Source organism: Protopterus annectens, chromosome 15.part0, assembly GCF_019279795.1.
Source record: "Protopterus annectens isolate FY-2018-M chromosome 15.part0, PAN1.0, whole genome shotgun sequence".
NCBI classification, from domain to species: domain Eukaryota; kingdom Metazoa; phylum Chordata; order Ceratodontiformes; family Protopteridae; genus Protopterus; species Protopterus annectens.
Genome location: NC_056749.1, coordinates 674,681,440 through 674,696,587, shown reverse-complemented (window position 1 = coordinate 674,696,587; position 15,148 = coordinate 674,681,440). Strand labels below are relative to the sequence as shown.

Below are 15,148 nucleotides of genomic sequence, written 5' to 3'. Positions count from 1 at the left end.
CAGTGCATGAGAGGCAAACTCTTTACCTTCTTAGTGGGCATAAGTCAAGATAAAGGAACACACAGCAAGTGGAAAAAGGAGAATAGAATGAAAGTTTTGTGCTTCTAAAGTGACAAAAGTCCTCTAGAAATTCTAATATTTATTTTCACTAAATGACTATGAATATCCAACAGCACAGTGCCCATTTTCAGTGGAATCCCAAGGAATACAACATACAGTATACTAAGCACACTTTACTGACTAGTGAGCATTCATGATTCATTGCATGTTAATAAGTGTGATAATAGTGTATGGTTAGTGTGAACGAGTTTAAAATGAAAAATAAAAAAAAAAACACATTGTAGACAGATCAGACATAGTGCAGCAGTAATCTCCATCCAGGCTATCTTCAATCCCTAACTCTGATAACACCCCTTTCACAACTTCAACACCTTAAAAACCCTCAGTTCTCCTCCCTTACCTCTCTCATCCTCTCTCTCTAAACTTCATTACCCCTCACTACTTCTCTAAACTTCCCCTCAAGCTTAATATCACCCTGACTACAACATCTATATCCTCTAAGAATCCCTACACGGTATTTAAATACTTCTACAGAATCTGATGACTGTTTTATGATGCAGTGCCAGAACAAACACATTTGAGACTTAACATACTATCTTTATGGTACCTAAAATGCCATTACTAAACCAGGTGACAAAGTGATTTTATTATACTCAGGACACTGCCTCTACATACAAAGTTTCTTCTAAATTAACTGTTTTCCTGTTGTACATATAAATGTATCCTGTAAATATTTTCGACAAACTGCATTTGACACAATCTTTGTATTTAATTGAACAAACTGATCATCTGTCTAACCTTGTGATGTAATGTGTAACCTTATGATGTAACTCATTTTTTCTTACTAATGTGCTATTTACTGTCTATATTTGTTAGTGTGTTAAACTACTGTATATGATTGTGGAGCTTTTCTCCCAGGGCCTCTGCTGAAAAAGGGCGCTAGTTCAGTCAGACTATCCCAGTCAACAAATGTCAAATAAATAATAAATGATATTTTTTGTCACATGAGGTACAATTACATGTTATTACAGAAATACAATAAAAAATGGGTAACACAAAGTGTGCATGAAGAAAAAAACAAAACAAAAACGAAAGCGTTATAATGTTTTTATCAAATTACAGGTATAAATACCTCAGTTGAAAAACTTTAATAATTTTAATTAAACATGCAGTTGCAAGCAGAAATTCTTCATGCAGCTCCACATTGACAAGTCCATCTGTTGAAGAGATGGTCTTTAAAAAAATGAGTTTCTGAATGCATACTAGGAAGAAAATTGCCACAGTGCAGCTCGAAGTCTGTTCCAGTTTGCCAACATGAACACAGATGCATGAGTCTCCAAATTTATTCCTGGATTTAAGTAACAGATTTCTTAAGTCTATAAGCCACCCTAAGTTCATAATAGAGCTTGTGCCATTCTATGACATGAGGAGGTAAGAAGCAGTCAGGATAAGTTAGTACTTTATGGATGAATTTTAGTTGAATTATTGGAAGATATTGATGATTCAAGCCATTGCATATTGTGACATGAGACACACTGGTGGATTCTTAGCATGCTTTCTTGTAGCAAATCTAGCAATGCTGTTACAAATGTTGCTCTATTTTGTAAGAAGTAAACATGAAGTTTATTGAATATTATGTGCACAACAGGGAAAGAATGGAAGGATTAACACCAATGCAGGACAGTGCTGAAAACTAGGGGATCTGATGACAGACAGCTTCACAAATGCATCTCAAAGGGCCTGCATGTTGCTCCTTCAAAAATGCACACCTGCCTGATATCACTATTTTTTAATGTATTTATGTATGTCAGTATGTCTGTCTGTCTATCAGGCAAATGCAGTGTGCATGTACAAAATCAAGCTATTACATATGACAAGTTACAGCCCCATGAATTGAGCCTGGTATGATTCTAGACTGATAAGAAGTAAACGCACTGTAATATTAAAAGGCAGAAAACTATATACGGGTATTGAATGCCTGACAGATATTTAGAAAGTTAGGCTATGTGTTATTACATTTTCGTTTACTGAAGATTTCAGGTGTTAAACTGATTAGTGAGGGAACTACATTAAACTGAGAAGTGAGGAAATGTCATGAGCATGGAACATGTCCAATGGTGTTGCATTTGAATCTGCTCTGTCTGAATAAGGTCTTTGCATAGGGGCCCATACCTCACAAAGCTGGAGAGATCTGTGAGTTTTGGAGGAGTGCTTTAATTAGTTTGGGAGTGAGTAAAGAAAAGTCGTGGTCAACATAGGCGCCATCCCCCACTTTTACAGCTGCAAGACCTGTAGGATTCATGTGCACGTCGTACACCAATTTAAACACAAAAGTGCGTGGAAGGCACTTCCTTCTTGCTGATAAGGCTCCGGTTTTATGAAGTAGCTGATCCAAGTGTTAGCTCCGTTTCTGAAGTAAGTGATACTAGCTCTTCTGAAGTGCAGAGTGAAGTTCTGTTTATTTTTATGGTGCAGAGTGAAATTATGGTGAATTTATGGTGCAGAGTGAAGTTCCATTTATTTTTATGGGGCAGAGTGAAGTTCTATTTATTTTTATGGTGCAGAGTGAAGTTCCGTTTATTTTATGTTGCAGACTGCAGAGTGAAGTTCCATTTATTTGTATTTTGGCACCAGTTTTATGAAGTAGCTAATTCAAGTGTTACACCTGCTGCTGACCATATGGGCACTGTATAGAAGTGGGATTTGGCTTACGGTTGAGGGTTTTAGCTCCCTATACTACTTGTATATTTGTTATATTTCTTGTTGAGAGTCACATTCGCACATGTTTTATGTGTAAAGCTGCTTACTGCACTAATGCAATGTGACAATATCTGCTTTTCCTACCAATGACTGTGTACTTATATAAAACATAAGAATAAACATATTCGTGCAGTTAGAGAAAGTACAGTTAACTTTTCTGTCGTTTTTAGATGTTGTAAAGGCATCACATCCCATTCATACCAAGTACCCATCTGCTCTGTGTTACAGATATGTCCCATTGTTGAGGTATGAATAAACCCCTCTAGGCTATGATTTTTCAACGCTTGTACTCAAATAACAAAGGGAGAAGGACATGCTTGGCTAATCCGAGTATAAAAGCTAACTTTGTCTGTTAACTTCAAAGATTATGGTAAAGACTGTACTAGTTTGGGGGGGGGGGTCTTTTTTTTACATCTACCGTTTTAGATATTTCAGATCAATGAGAATTTTTTTTTACATCTACCATTTCAGATATTTCAGATCAATGAGAAATTATAACAACTATGAGTACATGCTTAAGTTATGGTGACTAGAAGTTGCACTCAACACACCACTTTATGGGCACTATGCAGCTTGGCACCTTGTAAGTTTTCTACTGCAAGTTATGCATGTTATTTCCAAGAATTAGATCTCTGGTTACAGAGTCCCTAAGTACAGTACACAATGCAAACATGATAAGCTAGCAAATCTGACTGCCACACGCCTGCTAGACAATGCAAAATATGGCTAAAATGTTGTCCTTTCTAATGTGTTTTGGGTTTACAGGTTCTGCTAAAGTGCTTGGTAATTCACCTGTGGTATCTTGGGCAAGGCTGTGAAAATTTCTAATGTATGCTTTGCAGGTAAAAACTAGTTACAGAAATAGTCTATATGCCTTGGAAGTAAATTTATTTGCAGATTCAAGATTACTATGCAGTGTTTTGTTTTCAGTTTATCTATATGTCTTATCCTAACCTGACATCAGCAAATCTGTCTGTGGTTAAGTAATGCAGGCTGTGAAGTCACTGCAGGCCAGACAGCTAGCTAGATGGGCCAGGCATTCGGTAGGTCTGTGGTTAAGTAATGCAGACTGTGAAGTCACTGCAGGCCAGACAGCTTGCTAGATGGGCCAGGCATTTGATAGGTCTGTGGTTAAGTAAAGCAGGCTGTGAAGTCACTGCAGGCCAGACAGCTAGCTAGACGGGCCAGGCATTCAGTAGGTCTGTGGTTAAGTAATGCAGGCTATGAAGTCACTGCAGGCCAGACAGCTCGCTAAATGGGCCAGGCATTCGGTAGGTCTGTGGTTAAGTAATGCAGGCTGTGAAGTCACTGCATGCCAGACAGCTCGCTAGCTGGGCCAGGCATTCGGTAGGTCTGTGGTTAAGTAATGCAGGCTGTAAAGTCACTGCAGGCCAGACAGTTCGTTAGATGGACCAGGCATTCATTAGGTCTGTGGTTAAGTAATGCAGGCTGTGAAGTCACTGCAGGCCAGACAGCTCACTAGATGGGCCAGGCATTCGGTAGGTCTGTGGTTAAGTAATGCAGGCTGTGAAGTTACTGCAAGTCAGACAGCTTGCTAGATGGGCCAGGCATTCGGTAGGTCTGTGATTAAGTAATGCAGCCTGTGAAGTCACTGCAGGCCAGACAGCTTGCTAGATGGGCCAGGCATTCGGCAGGTCTTGTCTTGTTCTACTTCTCCTTTTTCTGCCCCTGCCCAGCTGCTCTGCCTTCCTCTCCTAACTCCAGCCAGGGCACTGTATATGACCCTGATACCTACCATGCCTGTCGACAGTCTTTTCTCCATGCCTTACTTGTTTTTCCATTATATTAAAACAGAATGAAATCTATGCAGTCCCTGTAAAATGTCTTAACATACACATTTATGGTAAAATTTTGCATTCTTTTACTTGAAAAATGTGAAAGTTTGTTATCATTTGAATGCACCATAGTTTTGTTTTTAGTTTTATCACATCATTAAGTGTGTTGTAACATATCTCTGTGTTAATCATTCTGTACCCTTTGCCATACTGTAGCGTTGTCGCCTCAGAGTAAGACGCTGTCCGGTTCGATTCTCAGCTAGAGCGTCTTCTGCGTGGAGACATGCATGAATGGGCATACCTTCGTTGAAGGTTGTGCGTCAGGGCTGGCAACTCGGCAAGTAAAAATCAACTGCCAGTCATTAGCAGACTGGAGTTCCGCTGTGGCGACCCCTAACCAGAAAAAGCCAAAAGACACAACAACAGCAACAACAATTCTAAAACACTCTTTCTGGTGCTGTTGCTCACTTTGATGTCTTTCATTAAGGTTGAGATCATTGCTTGTTCTCTATGTACACATCCTTGAGTTTTTTCACTCTGGAGTTCATTTATTTCCCCCCCACAAAGAGACCTCATCAGGTAGGCTAAGCCAAAGTTTTTGTACTGTTGTGTGGCTTTATCATTAAATTAACACCAAATGCTTAAATTATTTACTTTTATGTAATTTTGTGCTTACTATGCATACGGACAGACTACTGAATAAGTCGTTGGGGAAAATGTTTTATTTTTGTGCTTGTGCATACATGGAAAAGTAATTAAGGGAACATTGGGGGAACTTATTCATTTTGATGTCATTTGCTCCTTACGTGCATACAAGGACAGGCTATTCAACAGGTCATTCGGGAAAATGTTTCACTTTGATGTTTTTGCATACATGGACAAACTGCTTAAGAGAACATTGGGGAAATTATTCATTTTTATGTCATTTGCTTTTTGTACATACAGGGACAGACTACTGAGGGTGTGGTCATTAGGGGAACTGTTTCATTTTGCCGGTTATGCATACATGGGAAACTACTGAAGCAGTCTTTGGGGGGAATTTAATGCCACAGCATATTATAGTTTTCATTTATTACTTATTTCTGGAGTGTTTATGGTTCTACTACATGTGTTTATAGATTTCTGCTGGACCCTTTATTATTTGGAATCTATTTCTCAGAAGTCTAGGCAAAAGGAAAATGGCCTGTGGGAATATGGGTATAACATGGCTAGCCTGGTAAAGGTCCTATGGCCATTAGCATAGTAACCACCTATAAATCTGTGAACCCTTGATCCTATAAATTTGTTTGGAGATTAATTGCAGCTTCCCAATTCATATATATGTATATACATATACACATATACACACACACACATATATCTATATATATATATATATATATATATATATACATATATATATATATATATATATATATATATATATATATATATATATATATATACATATATATATATATATATATATATATATATATATATATATATATATATATATATATATATTTATTTCACATTTGTTGACCGGGATAGTCCGACTGGATGCATGTCCATTTTCAGCGAAGGCCCAGGGAGAAAAGCACCAAAGGTAAGCAGATACAGCATTACATAATACCAGCATTACATATTACAAACAGACTATTTGCAGAGATTACATAAGTAAGCAAGTTAAACAAGTTCCACAGGTTAGAGTTAATCCCGAGCGTAAGTTAGGATTAAATTAAATTACACAATAAACTGGTTAACAGATTTTTACACATTCTAGAGAGAGTTAGCCAGGCTTGATACATTGACATAGCCAGTTAAGTGACAAATGTTGTTTGAGTCTAGTTTTAAATTGACCTAAGGTGGAAAGTAAGGTAATATCAGCTGGAAGATATACATACATATATATATATATATATATATATATATATATACATACATATATATATATATATATATATATCTATACACACACACACACACACACACACACACACATATATATATATATATATATATATATATATATATATATATATATATATATATATACATACACACACAAACACATATACATACACACACACACACACACATATATATATATATATATATATATATATATATATATATATATATAAATATATATACACATATGGATCTAGGACGTTTAATTGAAAGATCAAACATCTGAAATCATAACCACCAAACACACTTTAATGAAAGCACTTTAATCGAAAAAGCGCTTTCGTTAAAGTGAGTGAATATAAAAAAAAAAAAAAAAACACTACATTAACGTTTCTGCAGGGGGAATTTGCCCCCCTCCACCCCCCATACCCCCTCACTTTAATATTCTCCCTCCGAAACCAAACTACAGTGGGGAAAGGGAAATTTTCCATTATCCTCACCGTAGTACAGCCTCGGCAACAGGCATACTTATGCGAAAGTGCTTCTTCAGTGAAAAGCACTTTCGCATAATTATGCTCACCCTAAATGGATTCAGACATTTGATCTTTCGATAAAACATCTTAGATCCATATATATATATATATATATATATATATATATATATATATATATATATATATGGGTCCCCTTCAGTACACCGACATGCCAGAAGGCCGACACTCTACAGAAGGAGACGAGAAGACCGATGACGTAGATGATCGACAAGGTGAGATCCCGCCGGACGAAACACCAACATGGGCAAGGTGTGAGCGTGACTCGGTAAGTGTGCGATAGAGTGAGGGATTTAGTGTTAGGGAGCGGACAGGTAAGTGTGTGATAGTGAGGGACTGTAGTTTTAGGGGCGGGTTAAGTGAGTTAGGGTTAGGGTGCGGGTAGGGTGAGTGTGCGATAGTGACAGACTATATGTTTAAGGGTGGGTTAAGTGAGTTAGAGTTAGGGTGCAGGTAGGGTATGTGTGCGATAGTGACGGACTGTAGGTTTAGGGGTGGGTTAAGTGAGTTAGGGTTAGGGTGCGGGTAGGGTAAGTGTGCAGTTGTGTCGGACCTTAGGGTTAGGGTTTGGGTTAAGGTTAGTGCATGTATAGCTGTGTGCAACGTGTAGTTTATGTTTTGTGTGTCGGTGTTATGGTGTTCGGTTTTGTGCGTTGTCGGTATTGTGTGTTGTCGGTCTTTTGGTGTCGGTGTTTTGGGTGTCGGCTTTGTGGTGTGTCGGTGTAGTGAAGGGGATCCATATATATATATATATATATATATATATATATATATATATATATATATATATATATATATATATATATATATATATATATATATATATATATATTATATATATATATACTAGGTGGACATAAGTGCCCCTCTTGCCCTCCACCCCCCCCCCAGTCTTCAACAGCATTCCTATGGTGGTCAGTGCAGTGAAATTATGTTTAGTGGGTTTGGAGGACTGGGCCTGAACTGGAATTGCCAAAAATGTTATAAAAGTAGGAAAGATTTGTAAGTATTCTGATGGTGAGTGGGAACAAGTAGTAAATGCACTCTGGATTTCATAGCAGAATCCTCCTGCTGAAGGAGTTTAGAAAGTAGTGGACCTAGCAGGACGTCTACTCTTTGTTTCACAGACAGCTATTGGCCTGTTGGAGGGATAAGCAGTATTGCTGTAGATGAAGTAAGTTAGCTATGAATCTGCAATTTTGTTAGGGATGGATTGAAGGATTGTCATATTTTTAGAGGATGCATTGTCTGGTATCTTGCATAGAGGGTTAAAACTGAGCTGTTGTTTCTGTGGTACAAGGCTGGATTCCCTCAGCCTTCATTTGCCTACATTGTGACCTTGAGCAGGTCACTTAATGAATGAATGCCCCTGAAAAGTGTTCAGTGGACAAACCTGGTTAGTTAACAAATGGGTTTTATTATTAAATAATGGTGAGCCATATTCCAACATGGGCAAAACTGATGCTTCTGGTTACAACTGCTCTGGGTGGCAGTGAAAGGATTCAACATAGTTTTTAGACCCAGAAAAGTAATTGTTTTTTTGGCCTGATATTCTCAACATGGGTTTGAAAGTGCAAAGTCAAACTTCCAGTTATGTGAATGAGGAAGTTGGTTTCTATGACATGATTGTCTTGTTCTTCAATCGGGAAGGTTTTGGGCCTTTTAAATAATTTTTTAATGAGTTTTAAGTAGTATTATTTTAGTTCTGTTAGGGTTTAGGAGGAGCTTTTTGGAGGCAAGCCAATAGCTCAGAGGTAAAATATCCAGTTGAAGTTCATCCTGAATGACTTGCTGGCTTCTGCTAGAACTAATGAGGACCACGACATCTGTGCTGACTAATAACTGGAGGTGGAGTAACTGAAAATGTACTTTGTTGGTGAATACCGATACAAGTGTGTGAGGGGACTAGTACACTACCTTATGGAATACCTCTTGGCGAGAGGTGCTGATATTGACTTTGAATGATTTGTTTAAGAGAAAGGTTCTGATGCATTCTAAGGCCAGATTCCTATACTGATCAGGTGGGACATATTATTACTGTGATCCACCATGTCAAAAGCGGGGATAGAGTCAATGATCAGGGCATCTGCTAGGTTTCCTCTATACATGTTGGTTAGGATGTCATCTGTCAGGGTCCAGAATCTGGTCAATGTGTTCCTCCCTGTCCAAAACCACACTGCTTCTGAAATATTAGGTGACATTTTTGTATATAGCTGGTGAAATGATGATACATATATGCTTTCCAGAATTTTACCTCAGGTTGGTAGTGTGGATATCAGTAGGAAATGGACAGCTGAAACTGGTTTAGTCTCTTTAGGGACCGGTGTTAATAATGCTATTTTCCATGCTGCCGACATGGTTTTAGAAGTGAAGCTGAAATTATAAATATGGAACAGAGGTGTGAGAATAAATTTCCTCTAGTGATAAATAATTTACAGCAAATGGGAGTGTTGTGATTGATTTCTTCCAGAAGTGATAACAATTGTTTAGGTCTAATTTCGGAGATGTAGCATGGCATGAAGTATTTGGGATCTGGGGTCTGTAAATGAGTGGAAAGAGAGTGGCGGTATGGCTGGAAGGTTGATAAATTCTTTGAAGAAATTAGTTGGAGAGAAGTTACCTTTCAGTCACCGAACTGTGTTCTGATTAGAGGTATTTTGTTTTGTTTTTGTTTTTAGGTTGCTTGGTCAGCTAGTCTGTTGACTATTTTGGGGAGCAGAAGAGAATTCTGACTGGAGGTGAGGCAACTGTCTTTGTGCCTGCATATTGCTTGTTCAATGACATTTAGCACAATGATGTGACGTAGTTATTTTTTGAAAGTGTTGGGTTTCACTTGACAAACTTCACTACAAAGCTGCATTAGGGCTTTTAACTCTTTTGTGAGCCATTATGTTTTAATGAGTTTAAACACCTTGGTAATTAAGGAGTTAGTTACCTTGGATTCCAAGAAGAATCTGAGTAAGAAATTCTACTGCAAATCAAGGTGGCTAGAACAGATGACCAGTCTAAGGAACAGAGTCTGGAAATGCTGCTTGTGGACCTTGACCTGAAAGGAATCAGTTTAGGTGGTACTTCATGCTCAGGCTAGACAGGACAGTAGTCACTGAAGATGTGGGGAATGAGTAGTTATGCAGGGGTGCTAGTTACAGATGGTGTGTGGACTGTTTCGGATGTTTTCCTCTAAGGAGAGCTGAAAGTCAACTAGGAATTTTGTAGTATCATTAGCTGTAGGTATCCAAAGGTTCAGGTTGATAAGAAATTTACAAAATTATGCACTAGGTCTGCCAAAACAATAATGTACAGTAGCTATAGCAACTATACTCCAAAAAAAGCTGTCTCATTTATAAATGCTTAAATGTCATTCTTTTACAAAATAATTCTACAAATTAAAATAAAATATCTCTTTCATGATAATCAGATTTTACATTAATGAGTGAAAGATCTCTGGGTGACGTACACAGTTTTATACATTTGCAGAAACCACTTGCCTTGTTCCATTTTTTCATTATCTTCTGCAGTGGATACATTACAGTGACAATAAGCTTACAAACAGAAACAAATGTGGAGAAAATGTTACTAAGCTGCCAGTAAAAGCAGCACTTGCCATATTATTCCTCCCCAGAAGAATGAGAAAAAGACATAGAAGGCGAGGGATCCCCATATCACTAAGTGGTTCAGCCATGTCCAGTATCGGGTATCCAGTGCAAGCTTGGGAAAAAAAAGTGAGAAAGGTTAGTGCAGATTACTTTGTCCATAAAGCACAATCACAAATGTAATGTGTAATATTCACTATAAATAATGTTTCTATATCTTCCAGATGCAATTACATGACTTTAAGTCCACTGTCTACAGATTAAGGGAAGCATTTGTTCACAGAATTACAAACTATCATATTGTTCTTCATCTGTTTATAACCAACCAACCTGCATGGTAAAAGTATTTTTCATAACTTTACAGAATGAATGATATTTTACGTTCTGCACAATTATTTATACTACAATACAGTACAAGACAAACCTGCATTGCTATTAGCTTGTCTCAGTTAACAGAACGGAGTGCCAAACCTAAGTAGTTAGTATTTCAATTCTGGTATTCATCTTCAATGCTTCATTAAAATGGCTGCCATTTTCTCTCTTACCCGACACCTGTGTGGACAGTTAACGGCTATGCACTAAAATGAACCAGTGCAAGTAATTGTTGGTGGTCTCAATGCTTGATTACATGTACCAATCCAAATAAATAATACCACCTTTCAATGGAGACACCATTAATATGTATTTAATAAAATCAGAAGGAACAACATTATAATAAGACTGCTTCTTGGGCCCAAAGTGTCATTTTCAGTTACACTTCGACAGACTGAAGGCAGAATTTAAATAAAAAAAATCAGAATCATCAAACAGATCCCCAATAACTATTTAGTTTGGCAGTTGGTGCAGAGAGTTAAGGCTCTGAGCTGTACTTTCTGAGGGTCAAGGTTTGACTCCCTCACTCCTCATTTGCCTAGTACGTGACCTTGAGCAAGTCATTTAAGCAGACACTGCTACTGAGCATAGAGACATGGCAGCATACATGCACGTTGCAACAGAAGCCAACAGATGAACAGTGTCCGAGACCAGCACAACTGCCACATACAGGCAAGGTATGGTTTGCCTAAGGGGTTACTGATGGCACAGAATAACAGGAGTAACAGTTTGTATCCTGGAGTGGCATCCCAAGGGTAGATCCAGAGGAATAATTCTGACAATGTACATGAGACTGGCCACTGGCAGGTGTGGTGGCATCTGTAGCCAAAGCTGACAGTGATACTCCTCAGGAACGTTCTTTCTTATCTCAGCATGTCCAGCCAGTGATCAGCCAGCTCACATTTGGACCCTTCCATGACCACAGACAGCAGGACCTCCAGAGATAGACCTGAAAATGGTTACCATCTGCCATGGGTGCACCAGTGGATGCCATGTTAATCATCAGTGACCTGAGAGGCACTGTCAATCTGTTCCCTATCCCTACATGTCACTGTGCAGGAGCTGGATGCCATCCCAGAGGCCAAATAACACACACATAATATAGTCAATGATGTGGATAGAAGCTTTGTGCCTGAATTACTGACCTGCACATGAAATAATTAGCATCACGTGCTGCACCCAGATCAGGGACAAACCTGCTATCATGGCAGCACTGCACACAGCCACCCCTCTCCTCTGTACGAAATATATGCATGCCAGATGTAATGTGACTCACTGATGCTGTCTGAGCTGGAGATTCAGATGTATCCTGGATGGGGCTCACATTTAAAGGATGTCTGCCATACATGGGTGACGGAGGTGTTTTGGTCTGTCCCTGCTCAGGCTCCCCACATATTGGTGGGGAGGTGGGTGAGTATGAGGCCTCCAGTGATAGTGCCGCTGGCAGTGTCACTGTGTAATCATAATGTGTCATGCACCTGATGCCGCCATCATCATCAACCACCACAGGTGACCTATATGTTATCACCTTGTGTTTTATCCTCCATTACCAGAGGCTTTGCAAACATGAAGACAACATACCCGTGTCATCACTATAATAAATGGTAATACCTTCCTCTAACCAGACACACTGTTATATGACATGCTGTCTCAACACCATATGCTCATCAACATAACTTGTTATACAGGGCACTGCACAGGTACCTGGAGGAAGGTATGCAGAATTTTCTTTATGGTGACTAAGTATTGCTTCATATGCAGTGCACTGTACTACACAGACATGCAATGGCCAACACTTACCTGGTTCATCTCTTGCGAACAATCGTTCAGTCATCAGCAGCTCAGCTCCTATATTCAGACTACTAATGGGTATGATTGTCACCTTCCTCCAACAGGAATGTGAGGAACTCCTCCACTTCTATGATTTCTTCTGTGTTAGTGGAGCACCTCCTGTGGTGCATACATATTTGGCAATGTTCAGTGACTTGTTAGAAAGCAATATAATATCTGTTCTCTTTTGCTGAACATGATGTAAAATCCTATCATGGCCAACCATGTCTTTGATGTCATGTATGATTTCTTGCCACACCTACACCCAAAAATGTTTGTATACATTACCTTTGGCTAGGATGCATACGCCATGTGTGCAGTGGGTTAGCAGTACAACAGCAATTTCCTGGGTGGTGAACTTTTCTACTTGTTGCCTCTCAAGTGGGCCCATAATTAGTCATGTACACCTGTGGATTACACATGTGGGCCCATAATGAGTCATGTACACCTGTGGATTACACAAGTTGGTCAGTTTGTACACATGGCTGTATATGTATGTCCCATATGAATGTATGCTGCCCATTATCAGTCCTATCTGTAATAACCCCTCTCCCCATTTTCTATAAATACGGCAGCTACATGCCTGTTACCATGGCACCTCTTCCAGTAACAGGTTACTGAATCTGTGCAATACACTGCACATCATATCTCACCACCACCAGCACTTCCAAACTAATATTTCAACTCTCTGCTTTAGACCGGTCACCTGTTCTAGCAACCTTGATGTGCAGCAGAACTCCTTACTCACCTGTATGCATTGCCATGCCTCACCCAACGTACAGGTACCATTATATTTTTTGTGGCATTTGCTGTCCTCTGTGCACATTGGTATTGGTGTGCCTCTTACCCACAGCTTGATAAGACAAACTTAGGGCATTTTGGCGCGTTCCCACACCCGTATACAGCATTCCTTCTAAGTGCCTACCCCTGCCTCCGCCACTGTTCAATAAAGTACAGCATTAATATTACCAGAAGTCTGCTTTATCTCTTTCAATAGCCAATGTTTAATGTAGCTAAGTCTTGATTTTGCAGCAGACCATACTAGTCTGATCTCTTGCAATATGAGACATTGCTTTCGTAGCATGGTGGTTATGTTAATGATGGAGTTCATCACAGCTGTCTGAACTGCTCCTTTAACACACCACATTAGCATTATTAATCAGTGCTACCTTGCTTGTCCATGATGTCCCCAGGGCTGTGCATCATATGCTCAGGGCGTGGTGTCTGTCTAGCTTATTGTGCAATGGGTCTGCACTACAGAGCTTTTTGCACTGCTTGATTGTTGTTGTACAGTGCTGCACACCACATGATGTCTGAATATGCACCAGTGCAGACAGTGCTACCTGTCTGAGTAACCATAGCTGCTTCACAAGTTGGGAAGAGCAGGGTTCTTGGCTGTTACCATACAGAGACCAAGAGTTTCTTGTTTTTCCTCCATACAGACTTTCAGAAATGCCTGCTGGCCAGTATGATGGCTCATTGCACAAGGTTGATGCCAGGATGGTGAGTGTTGTGAATGAGCAGTGCAGGCATTGATATAGCGACCTGTAGTGACATCATCTTTTCTACATCCTGCACTGTAACGAAGTTCTTCCCACTTTGACTTACAGAGGCAAAGGAATGGAGGGAGAGCACTGAAGAAAGCAATGTCAATGAAAGCAGGAAACAGCTCTAATAGCATATACAACAGATGTGTGCACTAGTGAGTTCTCTTTTTGTTTTCTCTTTCTTCTGCAGATCCATCTGTAGTGGTGACAGAGAAGAAGCAGCTGTCACTTCAGGCCGTGCCAGTCAACATTTCTAATGCTGAGTCATCAGTGGGCACCAGGCTTGCTTTTCATCAGGAGGACCTGAGTAGCTCACTGGTGGCCTCACTGGTCACTATTTAGGAATGCTCTTCTTCTAATATTGGCTACAGGTGTTCCCTTTGGCCATCCTGCATCTGTTAAGTAGGCTAGTGACATCTAAGGCACAATAGCTTCTGGATGCCAACCCTGTTGTGTAGGCTGGTGACAGCTAAGGCATAGTAGCCACTGAATGCTGGCCTTCTGATGTAGGCTGCTAACAGCTAAATCCACAAACGAAACAGCAAAGGCACTAAATACTGACTAAGAAATCCAAACAAAGGTGCCAAAGGACCAAGGAAGCACTTTAGGTAACTCCACTAAAAGTTTATTCAAATATTCCACTTAAAAACGTAGAAAGTACTAAAATAAATAAACACTCTTATAACATCAACTGTAAAATACGCGTTTTTGTCCATACACATAGGACTTCATCAGATAAATGCTTT

General features: G+C 39.4%; 1 protein-coding gene across 4 annotated transcripts in view; it reads right to left on the bottom strand.

The window, feature by feature from the left end:
* The window catches only part of ATP11C (ATPase phospholipid transporting 11C), a 1,720,948-nt gene that overhangs the window by 43,207 nt on the left and 1,662,593 nt on the right, over window positions 1-15,148 (bottom strand). For all 4 annotated transcript variants that reach the window (XM_044057530.1, XM_044057531.1, XM_044057529.1 and 1 more), the window contains one exon: window positions 10,665-10,768. In XM_044057530.1, the coding sequence (XP_043913465.1) occupies window positions 10,665-10,768 (104 nt within the window). The remainder of the gene's footprint in view (window positions 1-10,664; window positions 10,769-15,148) is intronic.